Source organism: Lathamus discolor, chromosome Z, assembly GCF_037157495.1.
Source record: "Lathamus discolor isolate bLatDis1 chromosome Z, bLatDis1.hap1, whole genome shotgun sequence".
NCBI lineage: Eukaryota > Metazoa > Chordata > Aves > Psittaciformes > Psittacidae > Lathamus > Lathamus discolor.
In genome coordinates this window covers 22,443,175-22,465,416 of record NC_088909.1, presented here as the reverse complement: position 1 = coordinate 22,465,416, position 22,242 = coordinate 22,443,175, and the positions used below count along the sequence as shown (strand labels likewise).

The window sequence follows — 22,242 nt, the reverse complement described above, 5'->3', positions numbered from 1 at the left end:
TGCTGACAGAGCTGGCGGCTGTGCACCCAGAGCTTCTCCACTGAGATGCAGATTCTGGTTCTCCACCTCAGTCTCGCAAAGGACTTCTCACTGAGATGGTCTCAAGTTTAAACGTGAACTCAACCCCCCAGATCAGCTGCGATTGTCTCAGTGGCTTCCATTATGGAGAGCAAGTACCAAAGCTGAAGCCATGTCAGCCTTTGTGGGGTAATGAAAGGCGGTGTGCAGCATGGCCGTTTGTCCCCGCTCCTTCGGGAGGGTGAGACGCAGGTCCTGCTTGTTCTTGAGCAAGCATCAGGTTTGCCTCCAGTGAAGTGGGCCGTGAGCTGCCACAGGCTCGGTCTCGATTGTCCCAAACCAGGAGATGCACCGAGGTTCCTGTCTGGAGAAACTGCTTCAGAGTGCTCTGCATCATGCTGTGGCTGCCAATTTCATCTTTCCTTTCCTTTCCTGGATCATCTCTTTGATGACAGCATACTGCTTTTATCTCTCGAAAACTGTGGGAGTGTTTGTGGAGTTCACAGGGACTTTTCTGGACTGACTTTTGAGAGTAAATGTTCTGGATGCACCGTCACGGTTGAGAAGGAATTGGTGCTGGTCTGGGGGAGGTGAGAGCTCCTCACAGTTAGAGACACCTGTGTCAGAGTGGCATTTCTGTGTGACAAGCGTAAAAGGGACCGTAATTGACGACGACTTCCCCACAGAGCTTCTCAATCAGCTGTAATTGCCATTGAAAGGAGGCAAACTCCAAGCGCAGTTTTATCACGGCAGGATGTCCAGCCCAGGAATCACGGGATAATAAACTCCTGTTGTGTCCTTTTCCCAGGCTTTCCTCGCACCCTGTGCTGCCGCCTCACTAACACTTCCTCGGTGCCCTTCAACTTCAACCTTCGCATTCCTGGGGACGGCTCGGGAGCACCCAGCGTGACCAGTTTTGCTCAGGTGTCAGACAGCACTGGTCCGTCGTGGAGAAAGCGAGCCCCAGGTGCCAAGAAGCCAGCTGAATTTACTATCAGGCCCTGCACAGGGACCATCTGCGCCAAGGGACACTTGGATATCCAGGTACGCGAAGAGTCCAGCCCTGTGTGCTTCAGAGGTGGAGCTGGAGCTTCGGTGGCATTGAGGGGGCTTTAGCACTGCTGGCTCTGAGCATCCTGCGAGTGAGAGTTGGGCACTAGTGTTGGGCTCTACATCTGCCCTGGCAACGCAAAGCGCATTCGGTAATTCAGGTATTGTCCAAAGGTTTCTGTTACTGCCAGAGACTGTGCCCTACACATGAACCAGCAGAAGAATTAAAGGCAAACATCACAGAATCCTAGCCTGTTTTGGGTTGGAAGGGACCTTACAGCTCATCCAGTTCCAGCCCCCTGCCATGGGCAGGGACACCTTCCACCAGACTTGGAAACTGGCAGCGTGTGACAGGATGGACCCAAGTGCTTCCATGGTTGGGGACAGTCGCAGGGATCTTTCAATTGCTCGTGGAGATTTCAGCGTCTCGTGTCTGGCTTTGACCAGAGCCAAGCACTGAGCAGAGAAGACGATCCTTATTTCTGTCCAGTGAGAGCTCAGCTGCCTCTTTCACACAGCTGATGTTTGCCCGCTGCTGCAGCGCCAGGACTGTGTCTGAGAAAGCAGACTTTTCTCACGTGCGTTGCGCTCCCCCACGACTAGGTGAAAACCCCTGATAGGCCGTTTTAGATCCATCTGGTAGCCAACTGACCACTTACACTCCCCAGCAGGACTCACCGCAGTTACTCAGAGCCATGCAGATGCTGTAGCCCCTGCTCTAAGTAACTGCCTGGTTTGGGTTCAGCTTAGAGGTGCTGAGAAGACCCCTGAGCCTGGGGCGATTGTTGCCTTGGAGGCGCTGTCACCTGGGGCTTCACGGAGGAGCTTTCTGTGCTGCTTCTTTGCAGAAGTGCTACCGGGGCGAGCTGCAGATCCAGATTTGCCAGAGCAGCCAACGCCTGCGGGTGCCGGTCCTGGGATGTGGTCTGCAGCCACGGCTGGAGTTGAGCCCCGCAGAGCTCGAGCTGGGACCGCTGCTGCCACAGAGCCATGGGGAAGAGGGGACGGTGGTGGTGAAGAACCCCTGTGGGGTTTACTCACTGGAGTTTGACCAGCAGCACCTTGCTGAGGAGCAGGTGAGGGGGAAGGTCTGTGCACGCTCCTGGAGATTCCCATCGCTCCAGCATTCCCAGGCTTGTGCCAGGGAGACGGGGGCAGCGCGCAGGGCAAAGCCCGGCGGCATCCCAGGGTTAGCCGGCTCTGCTGGCAGGCTGTGGAGGGACTTGGATAATCCCTGCCACTGGGGGGAAAGAATATGGGAGGGGATGGCTCGTCTGGGGAGTCTGTTCACGTGGTGAAGGTCCAGAAACTCATGCTGTCTGTGGTTTCTCTTCCCTCTGTGCGCAGCTCCTACGGACACCTAAAGATGACAACAGCCACAACAGCTTGTTGCTGCCTCCGTGTGCCCCGGCTGAGAAGCTGACTGTTGAGGCCCAAGGAAGGGGCATAGAAATGAAGGTGAGATGAAATCTAAATGCTAAAAGTGCAGGTGGCAACCAGCATGGTTTTCTCATTTCCTCATCTCTTCCCCAGCCTACCATGGTTTGTGTTTCTGCCACGAGAGTGGCAGAAAACCTCTTCTCCTTCTTTCCTTTGGCTTGATATCAATCCCTACTGCCTCAGGTTGACGTTGTGCATCCACCAGGAAAGGTGGTGAAGCTGGGAAACATCTGCATTGGGCAGACGGTGAAGAAGATCGTCACCATAGCCAACAAGAGCGCAGGCCCTCTCGCCTTTAAGCTCAGAGTCTCATCCACCGTGCCAGAGTTGCAGGAAGCTGGGGTAAGTGCCATTCCTTCTCTGCAGAGCACTTTAGTGTGCCTGCAGGGAGCGATGAGCTGCTGTGGGTGGGAGGTAGTAGCTAATGACAGCTGTGGGCTGCCCTGGCTGCCTGTGCCTGCCCCGTCCTCCCTGCTGGCACTGCTCTGCCAGCAGATGCTTGCAGTGTGAACGCTTCAGCTGAGCTGGGTGCCAGGACTCCCCGAGAGCCACAAGTGAGAAGGCGGCACAATTCCTCTAACCTGTTTTAGACGCATAGGTCAGGATGCAGCCGCATATTTTAGATCTGGAAAGGCGAGGGAGGTGAATCTTGAAAGAGGGAGGGTTACAGCTCTGTTGGAACTTCCATGAAAGCTTTAGAAGGCAGAGGTGACCTCACCGTGACCAGGTGGACACATGGCAGAAAACACCTTTGGTATTACCTAGGAATGCCTACGAGGGAATGAGTGGGACTGGGTCAGTGTTGGTGTGGACAGAAGAGGAATTGGAAGCCTCTTCCCTGAGTCTGGTGAGGGAGGCTCCGCAGCTGGCTTGCCAGATGAAATAGTCTCCACTCATCTCTTCGGGTAGATTCTGTGCTTGAAGCCCAGCAAGGAGCTAAAGCTGAAGGCCAGAGGAGACACCTGCAAAGTGGAGGTGACCTTCTCCCCGAAGCGCCGCATGCAGCCGTTCAGCGGGGAAGTGCTGCTGGAGTGCCGCGGGCTGGTGCGCTCCCTCTTTGCGGTGCGGGGCTCCTGCCAGGGCAGCCTCGTGAGCTTGGACCAGGACCAGCTCAGCTTTGGAGCCGTGGTGCGGCAGAGCTACACGTGCCGGCGCGTCGTCATGCGGAACGCGGGCAACACAGGAGTCAGGTAAAGCAGGACCCCCCCGCCTCTCTGAGGGCTGATTGCTTGGATGAGGCTTGTGAGGAGCCGTAGTGTGCCCAGATAGCTCCTCTCTGCTTCTCCATCCCGCTGGAGAGTCGTGCAGCCATGGCCGTGCAGTCAGGCCCTGGCAGTTAGCAAGGGGGTACGAGCAAAAGCTCATTTAGAGATGGGTGCAGTGGGTCCTGCCCAGCCTGAAGCCTTATTGCCAGGTGGCTCAGCATCAGGCCTGAGATGTGGTGGGAAAGCCCACCAGAGACGGAGAGCCTCACGCTGAGACTTACCCTGCCTTCACAGCTCCCCGTGGCTAATCCTTCTTTCCTGTCCTTGTGCTTTCCTTGGCAAGGTTTTTGTGGGACGTGGAGAGCTTCCAGCCGGACTTTTCTATCAGCCCCACGAAGGGTTACATCAGGCCAGGGGTGGATGTCCCCTTCGTTGTGACCTTCCGCCCCTCGAAGCTGAGCCAGGCTGTCCAGTACGAGGGGCTGCGGTGCTTCATCCCAGGCAGCGAGGCGCTCCGCCTTACGCTATCAGGATCCTGCGTGGAGGCCCCTGGCACCAGAGAGGTAACGCAGCAGGGACAGGATGGGCCCCTGGACCCCAGCATTTGCGCCACATCTCTCCCAGGGCAGGAACTGAAGGACACTTGCGAGCGCAGACTCGCTTGTGCCGGGGTATCCCAGAGAGAAAGTGCTGGGCAGGACTGCCAGAGTTCCTGAGCCCTGTCATTGCCTTTCTCCCCTGTTCGAGGTGTTGCTCCTCCAGTGAGCAGCTCGGTTGTCCTGGCTCTGCACTGCAGCACCCGTGCCGTGGGAGCACCCTGCCGGGCTCTCCTGAGACCCTCCCCACAGAGCCACCCCGCTGTATCCCAGCACTGCACCCGCAGCCACACTTCTCCCCCGTGCCGGGCCAGGGGAGGGCATTCAGCAGTAGGAAGGGGCAAGGCATCTGCATCCAGCCCCTGGGAGGGGGTAGCTTGGGAGCAGTTGGCTCTTGCTCCCAAAGAGAGCATGGAGCTCCTCTTCATCCTGCCCATGAAGGAAGGGGCTGTGTGGCTGCAGATCTGTCCTTGCACAGCACTTTCCTTTCAGGACTCCCCTGAAGTTTCCTTTCACCCAGCATGCGAAAGGCTTGTTCTGCTCCCTTCTTCAAGAACAACCAGCTTGATTTACTCCAAAAGCTGTGGCCAAAGGGTAATTTTTGCATGTGACAAGGAAAAGCTGCTCCCTGTGCTCCAGGTCCTGGTGTAGAGCCAGCGTGAGAAGAGTGGCAAGGATTGTGGGTACGACCCAGCAGCCTCTGTGCTCCTCTGTTACAGACCCTGACTTTCAGCTGCAATGTGCGTGAGAAGCAGAGCCAGACCATCCTCCTGTCGAACCCGAGCAGCGAGGCCTGGACCCTGAAGCCCATTGTTGAGGGGAAATACTGGAAAGGGCCTGAATGTATCCATCTGGAGGCCAGGCAAAAAGAAAAGGCCTACCAGGTCACCTACAGACCCCTAACCATGAGCTGTGGGAACAAGAAGCATCAGGTAGGTGAGCTGTGCCAGCGTGCTGACCCTCGTGGCATGACCCTCGTAGGTCACTCTCCTTTGGGCAGGAGGTTGGCCGAGATGACCTTTGGAGGCCCTGTCCAAGCTGAAGGTGTCCTGTGCTCTCTGTTGGAAGCTGGGTTTTGTGGTGGCTGGGGGCCAGGCACGGGCAAAGGGCAGATGGGAAGTCGGGACTGAGCACCAAACGTGTTGGAGCAGCTAACGTAAAAAGCCAGGCTTTCTGCAGGCCAAGAAATGAAGTTTGTTCTGCGTAGCTCCAGGTGGCTGCTTGTGGCAGCCCAGGGGGCTCAGAGACCCCCATGCTCAGCGCACGGGCTGCACAGGCTCTCCAAGCCCCGGGCACAACCACTTCTGCCAGCAGCACCTGGCTGGTGTCCTTCTGCAGCTTGCAGGGAGCAAGAAGGGCAAAGCTGCCCTGCAGTTTGTCAGTGCCGTCCTGGCCGTGAGCAGGCAGGTGGGAAACGAGAGAGATCTCTTGAGGGTCATGCAGGAGCTTTGGGAGGAGCCCTTCCTGCAGGTCTCAGGCTGGGCACATGGGGGTGACTGGCCCCTCTGCAATGTTTTCTGTGCCAGGCCAGCAACAAGCTCCTAAATCCAAGGGGTCAGTTCAGAAGGGCTCTGTGGTGCTGGAGCTGCCAGGTCCTTGTCGCGCTCCTTGTCCCGCTCCAGCTGGCCTTACAGTGGGCCAGGTCAGAGATTTCTGGCCTCAAGTCTCCAGGGTGCTCAGCAGATCTGTGCCCTTAGGGTGGCACGTGCTCAGCATCTCTTTAACGTACAGCCTGCGTGAGGAGTCTTGCAGCTTTCAGCTGCTGTGGAGGCAGAGGCAGGTGTCTGGGATCCACGGGCACCCAGAATGAGCATGGATATGAGCTTTCCATGGCCCATGTCTGGGGGGCCCCTGTTGTGCCAGCTTACAGGCTGCTCTCTGGTCAGCGCTGTTGGGGCTAAGGCCAGCAGGACTGAGGCAATGGAGCTCATCAGGGACGGCCACCCCCTGCCCACGGCTGTCCCTGCGTGAGCACAGGCTGGCAGGGACATGCCCAAGGTGAGTGGGGCCAGTAAGGGAGTGTTGGGATGTGCAGAGCAGCTCTGCTGCAGGGCCCGTGTTTCCTTGCTTTGCCCAGAGATGATGCCTCTGTGTCCTGTAGCTGGTCCGTGTCCTGTGGGCCACGCACCCGCTCACAAGCAGCTCAGAGCAGGTGCGACGCTGGCGTCTGTCTCCTCCTGCGCGGGACAGGGCTGCAGTCACAGCTCTGCCAGCTGGACGTGCTGAAAGCTGCCTCAGTGAGAGCCTCAGGCATGGGACTGTCCAGGGGTGCTCCAGAGCCGACTTGTCCTATTCGTTGTCTGTAGGGCTCCATCTTCTTCCCCCTGCCGGACGGGACAGGCTTACGCTACCAGCTGGAAGGAACTGCTGAAGCCCCCAGGTGTTCAGGGGCCATTTCCCGGCAGGTTCCGTGCAGGAATTCCCACACGGAGCTCATCCCTGTGTCCAACTGGCTGCAGAGACCACAGAGGTGAGTCCAGCCCAGGGAGTCTGGCCTCATGAGCAATCCCTGCAGCAGCACAAGGCAGGAAGCTTCCAGTGCCTGGAAGCTCCTTCCTGAAAGCTTTTCCCTCTCCTTGGCCGTGTCTGGCCATACCCACGTTCTGCCTGTGCAGAGCCATCCTGGAGGGCTTTCCTCCAAGGGGGGTGAGAGCTGGCGCCCTGTGCCCGAGGCACTGAGGATGAGAGGGGCTGTATTGTACCCCCGCAGGATGGGTATCCTATGGGAGTCCTTCCTGTTGACCTTCACTGCGTCCTTCTCACGCGCAGGTTCCTGGTGGTTATTGACATGCTCAAACCAGAGAACCTGGAAAGCAGTTCTGTGCTGCAGGGGTGTTCATACATCGACGTGCCGAGCTCTGCGAAGAAGGACTACCAGCTCACCTTCTTCTCCTACAAAGAAGGAGTCTACAGGGCAAAGGTGAGTGAGGACACTGGTCTGCAGGGCCCTTCAAGGAGCTGTTGGCTCACCGAGAAGCTACACGCCTGTTTTCATACCTCCACGTGCACGGGTCCTATGAAATACCACAGGTGCTTTCTCTGGTCTTGCACTCCTCCTCGCTGGGTGCTCATAGCCATTCCTGGAAGCAGGGCGCTGAGCTCGGTGGGCTCTTCCGGGTCTGTTTTCATGTGTGGAATGAGCAGCACTTCCCTTTCTGTCTGATTCAGGTGACCTTCCTCAACGAGACAACCGGAGAGTACTTGTTCCACATGGTGACTTTCAAGGTGATGGCTTCGGGACCCATCGGCACTGTCGAAATGAGCACCGCCGTTCGGCAGAGAGTGTCCTCCACCGTCAAGGTGGACAACCCTCTGCCTGTCCCGGTGACGTTTGCCATCAACTGCAAAGTGCCGGACGTCAGCGTTCCACAGCACTTTACTGTTCCTGCACAGTCAAAGGTAGGAGCAAAGCTCCTGCGGCTCACTCTGCTCTCCCTACTCGTGGCCGGAGGGGGGGCTCTTGGAGGGTGATGCCTGAAAGGAGCCATGTGGGGCCTCTTTCCGTGGTGGCAGCTCCCTGCCGATGATGTAGAGAGGGAGCAGTGTGCGAGAATATCCCCAGTGGGAATCATCCTGCGCTGGTGGAGTCTGCCCTGCTGGCCCCTGTAACACGCCGCCACTGGGCGTCACGTGGCAGGTCCTTGTGCCATGTGCCCCTCATTTAATGTGTTGCTTCCAGGTGCGAGTGGCTGCAGGACAAGCCTGATCCCGCGGCCAGGTTGTCTGCAGCCTGCATTGACAGGAGGTGGTGTGTGCCCTGGGGGAGCACAGGGGCTTTTTAGGGTGGGCAGCTTCTGGCATCATGCTGGAGGGCTCTGAGCTGTTGGGATCTGTCCCTGAGTGAACCGTCCCCCAGAAGGAGCAAGGCTGTGCCCGAGAGAGAGGGAGTCAGAGCGGGGAAGGCAGCCCAGCCTTCAAGCGCTGCCTGAGCAGAGCAGGGACCAGCTGCCCCCTTCTCAGGCACACGTGTTCCCTGCCTGTGCCTGACGCCGTGGCTTTTTCCTTCCTTCCTCCCAGGCGGATCTTGTCTTGGAGTATCAGCCCCTGAAAACGGGTGAGAGCACCGGGCACCTGGTGCTCCAGAGCAGCGACTTGGGCTCTCTGTCTTACAACCTGCAGCTGAAAGCCACCTCGAGCAGGCCAGAGAAGCCCGTGTATTTCCGCACCACGCTGGGCTCCCGTCAGACCATCACCACCAAAATCCGGAATTTTGCCCAGCAGGAGACCGAGTACCTCCTACAGGTGAGCCCGGGCTGCCAGGGCTCTGGCTGGGAGGCAGCTCCTCTGGCCAGCACCAGCCCTCTCCACCAAGGGGTCCGAGTGCCTCTGGCGTGGCCTGGCAGAGCCTGGGTGGCCATGTGAGCCCAGGGGCCTTCCCACTAGTGTGGGCTTGTCCTCCCTTGCGGGCCCGTGTCTGCTGCCCTGGTTGGAGCTGCTTTTGCAGGCCCCGTGGTGCCTGGGCTTGCTTCCCGCTTGCAGCCCAGGTCTGGCAGTCTTGGGGCTTGGGTGCAGGGTTGTCCCTGCTGGGCACGTTTGCACACTTCTCGTGCCCGTTCACCGCAGGCACTCACCAGGGCTATGGTCTGGGTGGGACGGGCCAGGGGACCATCGTGTTCTTCCCGAGGCGCTGGCTCTGCTGTTGTGACCAACCCCCCATGGTCTCTTGTCTCCTCTGCGCAGACCGACTGTGCCGACTTCCAGACGGCAAAATCCATCAGTGCGGCACCCGCCAGCGCTGGGGGCTCGGAGCTGAACGTGGAAGTGACCTTTGAGCCCTGCCACCTGGGCAAAGCCAAGGCCACGCTGCAGCTCAGCTCTGCACTGGGCGGGCAGTACTGCATCCCACTCATCGGCCTTGCGCTGCCCCCTGAACCCCAGGGCCCCTTCCTCATCCCAGCCGGCGGCACCACCTCCATCTCCTTCAGGAACGTCTTCCCGAGGGCCACGGCGTTCCAGTATGCCGTAAAGCACCCGGCCTTCAGCGTCAGGGCCCCGGAGATGCTGCGCGCCAAGAGCAGCACCACCATCACCGTCTCCTTCACGGGCGGCCCCGCTCCTGTCACCAGCAGGCTGGTGGTCTCTTGCCCTGGCGGCTCCTGGATCTACCACCTCCGGGGCCTGCCCTCCACCCGCAAGTGACCAGCTGCCCCTGGCCCTTCCCGCCACGTTCGTGCTCTCTGGAGCCAATAAATTTCATTTAGCATCCTCCCACACGACGTCCTTGTCTCTAAACGGGAGAGGCATGAATTTGCTGGATGCACAGCCGGTGGACAAGGAATTGGCTGGATGACTGCACACAGAGAGTCGCGGTCAATGGCTCAATGTGTAAACGGAGACCAGTGACGAATGGTGTCCGTCAGGGGTCGGTGTTGGGGCAGACCCTGTTCAACATCTTTGTCGCTGACACAGGCAGTGGGATCGAGCACCCTCAGCAAGCTTGCAGACGACACCAAGCTGTGTGGTGCAGCCGGCGCGCTGGAGGGAAGGGATGGCATCCAGAGGGACCTGCACATGCTGGAGAGGTGGCCAGCCTCATGAAGTTCAGCAAAGCCGAGTGCAGGCTCCTGGCCCTGGGTCAGGGCAATCCCAGGCACAGCTACAGGCTGCGCAGAGAAGTGATTCAGAGCAGCGTGAGGAGAAGGACCTGGGGGTTGGAACATGAGGCGCTTCAGCGTGCGCTTGAGCCCGGAAACCCCCTGTGTCCTGGGCTGTATCACCAAGAGCATGACCAGCAGGTCAAGGGAGGTGATCCTGCTCCTCTGCTCTCATGAGACCCCCACTGGGAGCACAGTGTACAGTTCTGGTGTCCTCAACAGAAGGACATGGAGCTGTTGGAGCAAATCCAGAGGAGGGCCACGAGGATGCTAAGGGGGATGGAGCAGCTCCTGCACAAAGACAGGCTGAGAAAGCTGGGGCTGTTCAGCGTGGAGAAGGGAAGGCGGGGTGGAGACCTCATAGCAGCCTTCCAGTATCTGAAGGGGGCCTACCAGCATGCTGGGGAGGGACTATTGATCAGGGACTGTATCAAGAGGACAAGGGGTGATGGGCTTAAAGTGAAACAGAGGAAGTTCAGGTTAGCTAGAAGGAAGAAATTCTTCACTGTGCGGGTGGTGGGGCACTGGCACAGGTTGCCCAAAGCAGTGGTGAATGCTCCATCCCTGGCAGTGTTCAAGGCCAGGTTGGACGGGGCTTGAGCACCATGGTCTTGTGTGAGGTGTCCCTGCCTGTGACAGGGTGTTGGAACTAGGGGATCTTAAGGTCCTTTCCAATCCAAACCGTTCTGCGATTCTGTTATTCTCTAAGATTCTTTGGGGAAGCACGGTTAAGACTTCAGTCGGTTCCACTTAAAGGTAAAAATTTGAGAATGAAGACCTTAGGCCCAGTGTAGGAGAGGATCTGGTTCAAGACCGTCTTAAGAACCTGAACGTGCACAAGTCCATGGAACCTGATGGAATCCATCCGCGGGTCCTGAAGGAGCTGGCGAATGACGTTGCTAAGCTACTGGCCATCATATTTGAAAAATAATGGCAGCCAGGTGAAGTTCCCGACGACTGGAAAACGGGAAATATAACCCCCATTTTCAAGAAGGGGAAAATGGAAGACGCGGGGAATTACAGAGCAGTGAGTCTCACCTCTGTGCCTGGTAAAATCGTGGAGCACATTCTCCTGGACAGCATGCTAAGGCACATGAAAAACAACAAGGTGCTTGGTGACAGCCAGCATGGCTTCACTAAGGGGAAATCCTGCCTGACCAATGTGGTGGCCTTCTATGATGGGGCTACAGAATTGATGGACAAGGGTAAAGCAGTTGATGTCATCTACCTGGACTTGTGCAAAGCGTTTGACACTGTCCCACACGACATCCTTCTCTCTGAATTGGAGAGATACCAATTTGATGGATGGACCACTCGGTGGATAAAGAACCGGCTGGACGGCCGCACACAAAGAGTTGTGCTCAATGGCTCGATGTCCGGCTGGAGACCGGTAACGAGTGGTGTCCCTCAGGGAGCGGTGTTGGGACCGGTCTTACTCAACATCTTTGTCGCTGACATGGACAATGGGCTTGGGTGCGCCCTCAGCAAGTTTGCCAGTGACACCAAGCTGTGTGGTCCGGTTGATATGCTGGAGGGAAGGGATGCCATCCAGAGGGACCTTGACACGCTTGTAAGGTGGGCTGATGCCAACCTTATGAAGTTCAACCATGACAAGTGCAAGGTCCTACACCTGGGTTGGAGCAATCCCAGGAACAGCTACAGGTTGGGCAAAGAAGAGATTCAGAGCGGCCCTGCAGAGAAGGACTTGGGGGTGCTGGTCGATGAGAAAATGAACATGAGCCGGCAGTGTGCGCTCGCAGCCCAGAAAGCCAACCGTATCCTGGGCTGCATGAAAAGGAGCGAGACCAGCAGGTCGAAAGAGGTGATCCTGCCCCTCTACTCTGCTCTTGTGAGACCTCACCTGGAGTATTGTGTGCAGTTCTGGTGTCCTCGACATAAAAAGGACATGGAACTGCTGGAACAAGTCCAGAGGAGGGCCACGAGGATGATCAGGGGACTGGAGCGCCTCCCGTAGGAAGATAGGCTGAGCAAGTTGGCGCTGTTCAGCGTGGAGAAGAGAAGGCTGCGTGGGGACCTAATAGCAGCCTTCCAGTACCTGAAGGGGGCCTATAGGGATGCTGGGGAGGGACTCGTCATCAGGGACTGTAGTGACAGCACAAGGGGTAAGGGGTTAAAACTTAAACAGGGGAAGTTTAGATTGGATGTAAGGAGGAAATTCTTTCCTGTTAGGGTGGTGAGACACTGGAATGGGTTGCCCAGGGAGGTTGTGAGTGCTCGATCCCTGGCGGTGTTCGAGGCCAGGTTGGATGAAGCCTTGCGTGGGATGGTTTAGTGTGAGGTGTCCCTGGCCATGGCAGGGGGGTTGGAACTAGATGATCTTGAGGTCCTTTCCAACCCTAACTATTCTATGATTCTATGATTCTATGACCCTGGAAGGGAGCTTGGGCTGTCTCGGCGTTGGCTGGCAGTTGAAGGTTATGAAGGAAATAGCAGGAAGCTCTACTAGTGGGCTCCTATTAATGATGTCAGCTGTGGTAGAGCTTTTGTAAGGGGTTTCCTTTAGTTAGAGAGCTTCTGCCTTGGTGCCTTCAGCACACAGGGGTGTCACGCCTGAGGTGTCTTTGCCTGAGCTCTCCAGTTTCCAGCTGGATTCATGGCTGGACATGGTGCGGGACATGTTTTGGAGTGTTTCCAGAGGCTGGCTGCCTGGAGAGCCAGTTAGCACTCGGGGCTCATATCCTCCCTGCCTGTGTTGTAAAGGCCCAGATGATGAGTGTTGGTTTCAAAGTGAGGGCTCCACGTTCCCCGCCAGGCAGGTGTGAGGATTTGCTTTGCCTGTGGCCCCGAGTCTCATGGGAAGCTTTTGTTTCTGGCAAACGCTGTGCTGCAAACGTGTGAAGCTCCTGGCAGCTGAGATGCCCCGGGCAGTTGGGTGGCCTTGTGTGGTGCGTGTGCCCGTGTGCGCAGGCTTAATGGGTACAAAGTCATCGACGGGCGCTCACCAGGGGCAGCAACAGGGGTCACCCCAAAGGCAGGCTGGCCATGGCCCTGGTGTGGCGGGGCTCCTCGTGGGCCAGCAAAGTAGGAATTAAATGGTTGCTTTGTAGTCAGTGCGGAAGCTTTTTTGTTTCCTGCTGAAGCAGAGAAATTCTTGGCTCATCTGCGGTGTCTCCAGCAATTTATGTGTCGCTCACGGAGCGTGACCAAATGCTGCTGTAAGGTGCACTTTAGCCCTGGTGCAGGGCTTCACTGCGGGGGAGACATTGAAGGCGTCGGGGGGCTGCAGGGATCCGCAAGGCTGTAGCTTTAGCAAGGCCCTGCGGTGGCCGTGGAAGCCACGTGTGGCCCTCGCCTATTGTGACGTACAGGGGAGCTGCTGCTGTTAAAGGCGAGCAGCAGCCGTGGCCCAGTGAGAGCAGGAGTTGCTGAGCCGCTGAGGCAGGAGCAGGCTTGAGCTACTGTCAGGCTCTGAGCTCTGCTTCCTCGAGGCGCTGGTGAAACCCTGCCCTAGCTGGCAAAGCCAGAGCGTTGAGGAGAGGGGCTGGGCAGCCCAGGTGCCAGCCCTGTCCTTTGCTGCCCAGGTTCCCCTGGCTGTTGGCAGCCCAGCAGCAGTTAGCTGCTGTGCTGGTGGGCAAGAGCCACACCGAGGCGTCCCTGGGCGGCTCCTGTCCCTGCAGCTGCCCACAGCTGCCGAGCAGCGCGAGGGCATTCAGGAGCCAAGGCTGGGCCCCGCACGGAGGAATCCTCCAGGAGAAGCGTGAATCACCCGTGCTCAGGTAGCGTCTGGCCCTGGGCAGGGAGGAGGCAGCTCCGCTGGCAGCAGGGATGGGGCAGTTGTGTGATAGCCGGCAGGATTTAAACATCCCTGGGCTAAGAGCAGGGCTGGGCAGGTAGAAGGGCTTGAACGGGCTCTGAAATTGCCGTGCAACTTGCAGGGAGGGTAGAGACTTGGAGCTAGGCTGTAGGTCCTGCAGCAAAGGGAGCCTTGGCTGTCTGAGGTGGGGAGCAGGGAGCCGTGGGGTGGTGGGCTGGAGGGGTGCTGTGTCCTGGTGGCTGGTTTGCCCTGCCCCTGCAGGGAGATGTGCCCGATTGCTCCGTTGTGCTCCTTTCCTGCTCCTCTGGGAGGCTGGTCCCTGCAGGCTCTGGGGCTGTGGAAGAGCCTTGCTCCAGGGCGCGGGGGGAAGCTGCTGGGCTGGCTGGGCTGTGGAGGTTGGAAGCCCTCTGGAAATAAGCGTTGTGGGGGCGACGACAGGGTTCGTTTCAAGTGAAGTGAAATCACAGCTTGGAGAATTGGAACGAATAAGGCAGTTATTCTTAAGACCCGGTAAGAAACCACTGAAACCCAGCTTAATGCTGGATCATCCCCATTAGGTTTCTCCCTTGAAAAGGAGTTATTTCCAGCTCTAAATCCCAGCTCTTGCTGCAGCAGGTCCTCCTGTCCGTAGGGCAGTGCAGAGCTCTGGAGTTTCTTGCAAGGACAAAAGGAAACGGTAGCCTTGTTTCCTGAAGCCGTGGAGGGCCCGGCACCACAAACACGTGCAGTGCTGTCGCTGCCTTGGCAGTAAAGGAATGAAGTGATTGCCTTGCTTGCAGGGTGTGGGGAGCAGTCGAGGGGCAGGGAATGGCCATCTTTGCCTAGATGCTGTCTTGCTGTGTCCAGCAAGTGCACACAGCAGAGGTGATGTGGAGCACAGGGAAGCAGGAGGGAATATCATCCTGGATTTTACGTAGCTCTGAGCTAATTGCTCATGTGCCTTCGATGGTTTCCTGCTTTTTTCCTGCTGTGGCAGCCTGGAGTGCCTGGAGGGAGCCTGGAGTTTGGGTGTTAACAAGTGAAAATTAGGGCGTCCTTCTGCATGGAGAAATGCTCTTGGGCAGTGGGGTGATTTCCTGCCTGGAAGGAGCCGTTTTTGCCAGATAATCTTTGTAACGTGAGCCAGGCAAAGTAGCCTTGAGAAAGTATAGTTCTTAATCAGAGTCTTGAACTCTGTGCTGAGTTAGTTAGAAACATCATCAGGCTCCTTGCAGAGAGGGTGAGAAGTGCCAGTAGCGCCTGGTGCGTCTGTGTGGCTCGTGGGACTGCCCCCAGAGCAAAAGGCTGTTTTGGCTCAGGGTCTGTTTGTTGTGGGGTTTTACGTCTATGAATGGAGCCTAAATATGGTCTAATCATGAGTGAGGGTGGGGAGGCCCTGTATTCTCTGCTTAGGAAGGATGCCAGAGGCTGGAGACACAGCTGTGTCCTTTGGGTGTGCCAGGAATGGCGAGGCCCTGGCACAGGTTGCCCAGAGAAGCTGTGGCTGCCCCATCCCTGGCAGCGTTCAAGGCCAGGTTGGACGGGGCTTGGAGCAACCTGCCCTAGTGGAAGGTGTCCCTGCCCGTGGCAGGGGGTTGGAACTGGGTGAGCTTTAAGAGCCCTTGCCTGAGGTTGCGGGGTTCCAGGGTTCCATGGGTCCAGGGTTTTAAGGTTCTGGGGTTGTGGATTGTCCAACTGTTGCTTCTTCCAGGCGACCTCTGCGACATGGCCAGTGGCAAGACCCCCCGGCCCATGAGGTCCTCCAGAAGGGCGGATGGATTCCAGAGCAGAGTGGTAGCATCTCGTAATCCGAAGCTGGTCAGAGAGGCAGAAGAGTCTCTCACCACCAGGCAGAGGCTGGCCAGCCCTCGGGAGATGAGGCGGCCCCAGGCTACCCAGCTTCGGGACATGGGTGAAGTCTCCCATCAAAAGGTAGCCTTTCCTGCTCTTCTCCTTGCCGTTTGATGTGACATTTGAAGAGGGCACGTGCTTGTGGCAGCCTTGCCTCCAGCTTACCCAAGCAGCTTGGTGATGAGGTCCTGTTGTCATTTCCAACTGGTGGTGGTGGAGTTCTTTCTGCTGGGGGAAAGGCAAAAAACACATTTCTCCAATGAGCCATTGAAGTCCTGGTCTGCACAAAGGCAGTGGAACCTCTGCTGCAGTGGGTGGGTTTTGCTGGGCAGAGAAGAGTGGATGCGCTTTGCCTGGATCAGTGTTCTCTTAGGTGGATGTTCAAAGCTGCTTTTCTTGCAGGACTGCTCAGTCTAACACACAGTCCAGGTGGGTGGATGACTGAGGTAAGCTGTTGAGCAGAAAGCTGCCAGCAAGAGACCTGATGTAGCACATCGGTTACGGGTTGCCCCAGGCAGCACAGGAGGTGGGAACACGTAAGACGGGCGCCCAAATAACTGGCAGTGCTACAGCTACTGGGCTCGGCCTGAGCGTGGCTTTTGTGGAGAAGCGGGAGAGCTGCCTGTGTCTCTCGAGTGACAGCAGTGCAGCTGGGAGAGGGGAGAGCAAGCAGGGAGGAATTATCTCCAAGTACTGCCTCTGCTGGGTCAGCGTTTGGTCTTTGCGTGCATTTTTCAGAGCTGCTTCTGCAGCGGTGTTCAAGAAACGAGCAGTAAGAGAATAGAGTGAAGCATCAACTTAAAGCTCGTGGGGAAAGGGGATACGAATTGCAGTCTAGCTCAAGTTGCCCCGTAATGCTGAGACTTCAGCTGAAACTTCATCCCCATCCAGCATTCACCTCATTTGTCTGTTTCCCACCTGCCCTGTTTCTTTCTTGTTGGCCTTTCCTCCCTGGTACTGGTGTCTTCCGACTGGTTTCTCGGGTCTGCATCAAAAAACCAAAAAGATATTTGGGATGCGTGGGACTCAGTCTCGCTGTCTCAGAGGGAAGTTCACCTGCAAATTGTTTCCTGTGGAGGCTCCTGGAAACTCCTGGGTTTTGCTTGCTCCCTGAGTGCTCGTGACTGTTCCAGCAAGCGTCTGGAGCTGAGGGAGCCCCTTAGCAGAGGGCTCTGCTGGAGGTGGGCGCTGCTTTGCCTTTTGGAGAAGGCAACCTGGAGAAAGAGCCTGCAAAAGAGCTTCTTAGCTTGAGGCTGCTCAACATGGTCCAGAAACGTTTTGTGAGCTGAGAGCGGAGGTGGGTGGGCTCCCATCTCCTAGTGTGAGCTGGGCAGATGCACTCACCAAGAGACTGTGTTTACTGGAGATCAGTGTGGGATCTTCATTCGTTAATCTTTCTCCCAGCAGCTGAAGCTGTCTCTGCTCTGTCTTGCATCTGCAGTTCTCAGCAGTTGGCCTGGACCAGAGGTTGTTCCAGCCTTTCCCATCCGAGGTGGTGTTTGAGAACTACGTTCCCCGCCAGTTCTACATAGCGGCGCTAGCTCTGAGGAACATCGACAGGGTAAGTGCTGGGCTGTGGAGGCTGAGCACTGGGCTGGAGGAGGAGAGCAGTGGAATTCACGTGGTGTGCAGCAGAGCAAGTTACCTGCTGCAGCGCAGCGCATCCAGAATAAAATGTCTCAGCAGCGTGATTCTGCAAGATGGGGGAAATGTTGCCATGCTGGGGATTCTGCCGCTGGTTTTGGCCGCGCACTGGTGGTAACTAAGCCAAAGGAGCTTTTTGAGCCAGCATGCTTCCCCTTGAAAGCCCTGGACTGATGGGAATGTCGAGGGCTGGGCAGTGCTTGCCTGCTGTCATGCTTTACCGCGAGTGTGCACCATGTCCCGGTGGCTCCTTGGTTAATCTTGGTTTCTGGCAGGGCATGTTTCCCTCTCTCAGCCTGTTGAGCCCCCTGTGTGCAACTCCGTGTCAAAGCACAGGGCTTGAGTTTTCTCCACTTTGTGCTGGAGTAAGTTGTAACTCCTGGCATTAGCACTCCAGGCTGGGTGTTTTGGAAGAGCAGGGGAAACAGGCTGGCTTAGCAGCAGCAGTTAAAGGGGAGGACTTGAGGTGCCACTTGAGGCTCCTGCTAAGCTTAGTTTGGTTCTGCTCAGGTGTTTCTAAGCCAGCGTGGCTGTGCTTTCTCTTTGGAGAATCCCAGCACAGGCAGGGTAATGTGCTCCTGAAGGTCTCCAACTTGAACGGGAAAGATTGTGATCCTGTTGAGATTTCCTACGAAAAATGAGCAGGGAGAAGTTGAGAAGTGGCAGCAACTTTGTTCTGCTCTGCTGTAGAGGGGGAAATGGAGACCTTTTGAATTTCAGCTGGGGAAACGTTTGCTCCAGTGAGGCATGTGCCAAGAGCAAGCTGGTGGGAAAAGACAGGAGGGAGGAAAGGGGCTGAGTTCAACGTCCTGTCGCGGAGCGCTTTCTTCCGCACAGGGATTCTCTTGGTACGTAAGAGGAAGTGTGCTGGAAGCAGAGAAAGGTGAGAAACAGGCGTAATTCAGGATCCGGTTGTGTAAGAAAGAGCAAGACGTGTGTGTGAGAGGAGGGCACAGCGGGGAGCGGGGGGGAGGTGGAAGTGTGCAGGTGAATTAACGCCCTCCTCAAATCTCCCTGTTGGGAGAAACAAAGGAGGGGACAAAAGGAGTGACACCGTCAGGGCTTAATGTAGGGGGAGGAACAGCAAGAGAAGTCAGAGTATCTCCTGAGATAACAGGTTTTACAGGGACGTGGTAGAGCATGGAAGAGCCTTTGGCAAGGAAGGATGAAGGTATGGTCCCTCAGTTACTCCCAGAGAGTACTGTGTCATTCCTGGTGTAGCTTGGGCATACTGGGAAGTTGCAATGTGGGTACCTATGCCCAAGGGACACCACTGGTGTGGTTCACAGTGACTTTGGGCAATCTTTGCTGCAGGTGTGCCCTTTGCTTATTAAAATGGGCCTCAGCTTCTCTTTTCCTACTGCTCTGCTTCATTCCCACTGTGCCTTTTGGCTTCAGCTGCTCCCTCATCCGTGCAGCACCTCAGAATGTTTGCCTTTGCCAAGTACCAGCAAAGAGGCAAACAGTGAATTTGCTCTATTCGTGCTTCCCAAGTGGAAAACAACACCTGCATTGATGTTGGTGCCATTCCCAATAAAACGTAAGAGACTGGTAACAGCTGCAGCTTGGGATTTCTATGCCCTGTGAAGGGGAGGCAGTGTGTGAACTGTTGATTTTACCCAAAATGAATCAGTTGTGAAGCTGGTACAGCCTCAGGCGTCAGAGAGCCCTGGTGTAAAAGGCAGATGAGCTCTAAGGAAAACCCTTGGCATATTTAAATGCACAAAGATAGAGATGCTAATCCCAAGAGAGTTCATTATGTTCTAATTTTGCTGGGTTTTGGTCATGTCCTGGGGAAAAGGAACATTGTGCTCTGTCTCACGAGTTTCCCACATTCCTCGGAATCCTACTGATGTATCCTGCGTGGTAGCTGAGGTTGTCTGCTCCCTAAAACTGCAGCTAGCAGCAATATGTAACAGAGGCAAAGTGCAATCGAGCCCAATAGGTGCTCTGTATTCACTCCGATACGGAAGTGCTGCACTCTGTGCTTACTGCTCTTGCGTACTTGCTGTCGAATTGCTTTCCTGTCTTCAGGCTGCTCCTCAGCACCCTCAGAGGCATCCTGGGTGGCTCTTGCTGAAGATCTTTGCCACCTGGGCTCACGTGCCAAGGGACTTGGCGACCAGAACGTGTGGCTGCAGTGGGAAATGGGCTCCTGGAGCTTGCTGCCCCAGGGCATTGGTGGGAGCAAAGGGTGTTTAGAGCGTCCAGGGCTGCCTTGGCCATGGGTCACCAGGCTTGGGTCAGGGGTGCAGAATGAGCCTCCATTTTTTCCAAGGCTCGTCGTGTTCATCAGTGGAGCTGCCTGTCATTCAAAGTCTCCTTGTTATGCTTTCTGAGATGAGATTGGGTGCTGGGGCGTTGCTGCCTGTGTGCTAGAGAATGTCTGTTTGCTGTCTCCGTGCCTGTGGTATCCATCGTAGAGGCACGTTGGGTGTTCTCATCTCTGCACCAGCCTTTCCTTGTATTACGGATCTCCCTTGCTGCTTTGCAGCCCCCTTTAAATTCTCTTAGCCATCTGCTTCTTCCTGGGGTTGTTCTTTTGTCTTCCTGCGCTCGTCCTTTTGCTCTTGAGGTAAGCTTTTATTCTCAGGAAGCCCAGAGTGTCTGTGGTCTGCTTCTCTTGCTGGTCCACCGCCATGACTAGCACCGCAGCTTGACCACCCCGCTCCACCCTGGTGTGTCAGAAGTGACTTCCTTCCCTCCCCGTATAACGCACGCTGGTTTGCCTTCAGATAATACATTCCCCCTCCAGAGGTATGACTGCATGGATGTGTGCAGGCAGAAGCAAGCATGTTCTTTGGGCTTGTTGAATACGCAGGTGGCTTGAGGTACTGCATCTCCTTCCTGCTGCCTTCAGAGCAGGGCGTGTTGTTCCTACTGTCTCTGTGCTGCAGCTGTGTAGCTCAGCAGAAGGGATTCAAGTCCACCCTCGTGTGTTACGTGCGTGTAGCTTCAGAGCTAAAAGTGTTTTGGAAAGGTGGTAAGGAAGGATGTCACATGGCCTGTCCTGGTCCCTTCTCATGTTTCCACAAGCGACAAAATCCTACTTGTGTCTTCCCTGCAGGTTCCTCGTCTGCTGAACGTCATCCTGGGGAACTCTCCTTACTTCGAGTTGATCAGCCCGAGTAATGAGGACTATAAGGTAGCACCGGGCATGTCTTCAACCTACCGCATCCTTTTCAGACCTGATGAGGACAAGGTGAGAGTGGAGGTCCCGAGAGATGGCGCCTTGAGGGGAAGGTGAACCTGCAGGGCTGGGTTCCAAAGCAGGCGTGTGGTGTGGGTTTTGAAGAAGTGGCCTGCGTTCAGTGGAGTTGCACTGGATCTAGACCTGGGGGAGACTCTTTCCTGGTGGTGAAGGTTGTGCTCCCATAGGCTGGAGGCTCTTGCCTGTTTCAGGCTGTTTTCCCCTTCAGTGGTGGAATATTTAACGTAACGTCTGTTGGCTTCAGGGCTGAGAGTCTGCTGCCTGTGCATGGCCTTTTCCTCATCTTCTGTTTGCTGCTTAAATGTAGTTCAATACTCTGGCCTACCCTCGGGCAGCATGCCTGTAGAAACTAAAGAGGATCTGCCCCATGGTCCCTGGCTGCCCCTGCTTGTGAAATAATCTGTAATGAAAGGCCATGAAGGTAAAAAGTGCATGTACATTACCGAATGCTACTGTGAGAGTCACAGAAACCAGCAGCTCTTCTTCTGCCATGGGCATGGTGCTAAAGGCACTGTGCTGAGATTGTTTCTCTCCCTGCAGGATTATTTCGACGAGCTTATCATCATCACAGAGAGGGAGAAGTTCTTTGTGCCTATCCGAGCCATAGGTGCCCGAGCCAGCCTGGACTTCCCTGAGCAGCTGAACTTCTCCGAGTGTCCAGTCAGGTTCAGCACCCAGAAAACTCTGCTGGTGCGCAACGTGGGGAAGCGGGAGGCTTGCTACAGCATCACCACTCTGAGGTAAAGGAGCTCATCCCTTGCGCAAAACGCTGTTGCGTGGTCATGGGCTTGTAAACTGTGAGAAAAAGGAGGCAGAGCATCTGAGGTGCTGGAGATGGGCAGGACACGTGGGGTTTGCCATTGCTTGCAGTGTTTTGAGAAAGCTCTGCAAGCAAGTTGTACACTGCAGTGGTGTCTGCAACGCAGCATCTTGCAGGTCTGATGCTGTTGGGTTGGAAGAGGCAAGGTAGGAAGGCAGCTTGACTGCTGAAGAAGGTGCTGTGTGGCAGAGGACAGTTCGAGGGGCTCAGGTCACGGATCCCAAACACAGCCTCAAGAAACAGGCAAGCAATGAGCTGGTGAGAGGCACCACCACAATAAATACCCAGTGAAGTCTAGCATCTATTTGCAAGGCGCTTGCCAACTACTCTACTGGGCTGGGGTCGTGTTATACCGCGGGATCTTCTGAGGTCTGGTTCTCTTTCAGCAGGGAGAGTCACCCGCTCTATTTCTGATCCTGGATGTTCTGGTTTTCTTGTACCGACTGTGGTTTGCTTGCTCCTTGCTTGCACAAGTGAGCTGAAGCGAACTAGACTGCAAACTTAACGGAGGGCCCGGGTCTCCCATACAGTCCTGATCTCTCTCTTTGTGTTGCAGCCCTTTCTCTGTGGATCCCTCCATTGGGACTCTTGGCATTGGAGAAGCGATGGAAGTCACGGTGGAATTCCACCCACCAAAGACTGGTGTTTATACGAGTCCAATGATCGTTCACTATGACACAGGTAAGCGCGTGGTGCACCCTCCGTGTGTCCTTCGAACCAGAGCGGTGTCTGCGCTGTCTGTCATCATCTGGTGGCTTCATTGTCCTGTTGAATCCCTTCTGCAAGGTTCCTTCACGCTGAGTAGAGCAAAGCTCCCTTGCTGGCTGCTAGATATTCCTGTGCTGGAATATTTCAGCCTGTAACAAGGCAGGCAGATCTTCCTGCGCACGGTGCACCGGGGGCGATGGCGAATATTCTGGGTGCTCCATTGCAGAAGAACTCACAGCAGGGAGTCTGACTGAAAAGGAGATGGCTTTTAACGTGCAAGAGAGCTCTCTGAAGAGCCTGCAACCTGTCCCCTAGAGCTCTCCTGACGGGTCATTGCTTTTCATCCCGATC

The 22,242-nt window shown here is 56.1% G+C and overlaps 1 protein-coding gene across 1 annotated transcript in view; it reads left to right on the top strand.

The window, feature by feature from the left end:
* Positions 1 to 229: 229 nt before the first annotated feature.
* LOC136005852 (hydrocephalus-inducing protein-like) overlaps positions 230 to 22,242 on the top strand; it is a 41,358-nt gene continuing 19,345 nt past the window's right edge. Inside the window, exons 1-14 of the mRNA XM_065663745.1 lie at positions 230 to 259; positions 1,917 to 2,081; positions 2,692 to 2,754; positions 3,589 to 3,693; positions 4,169 to 4,276; positions 5,029 to 5,171; positions 7,079 to 7,157; positions 7,478 to 7,666; positions 9,188 to 9,382; positions 15,473 to 15,589; positions 16,950 to 17,069; positions 20,220 to 20,354; positions 20,904 to 21,103; positions 21,740 to 21,864. Coding sequence (XP_065519817.1) covers positions 230 to 259; positions 1,917 to 2,081; positions 2,692 to 2,754; positions 3,589 to 3,693; positions 4,169 to 4,276; positions 5,029 to 5,171; positions 7,079 to 7,157; positions 7,478 to 7,666; positions 9,188 to 9,382; positions 15,473 to 15,589; positions 16,950 to 17,069; positions 20,220 to 20,354; positions 20,904 to 21,103; positions 21,740 to 21,864 — 1,774 coding nt within the window. The remainder of the gene's footprint in view (positions 260 to 1,916; positions 2,082 to 2,691; positions 2,755 to 3,588; positions 3,694 to 4,168; positions 4,277 to 5,028; positions 5,172 to 7,078; positions 7,158 to 7,477; positions 7,667 to 9,187; positions 9,383 to 15,472; positions 15,590 to 16,949; positions 17,070 to 20,219; positions 20,355 to 20,903; positions 21,104 to 21,739; positions 21,865 to 22,242) is intronic.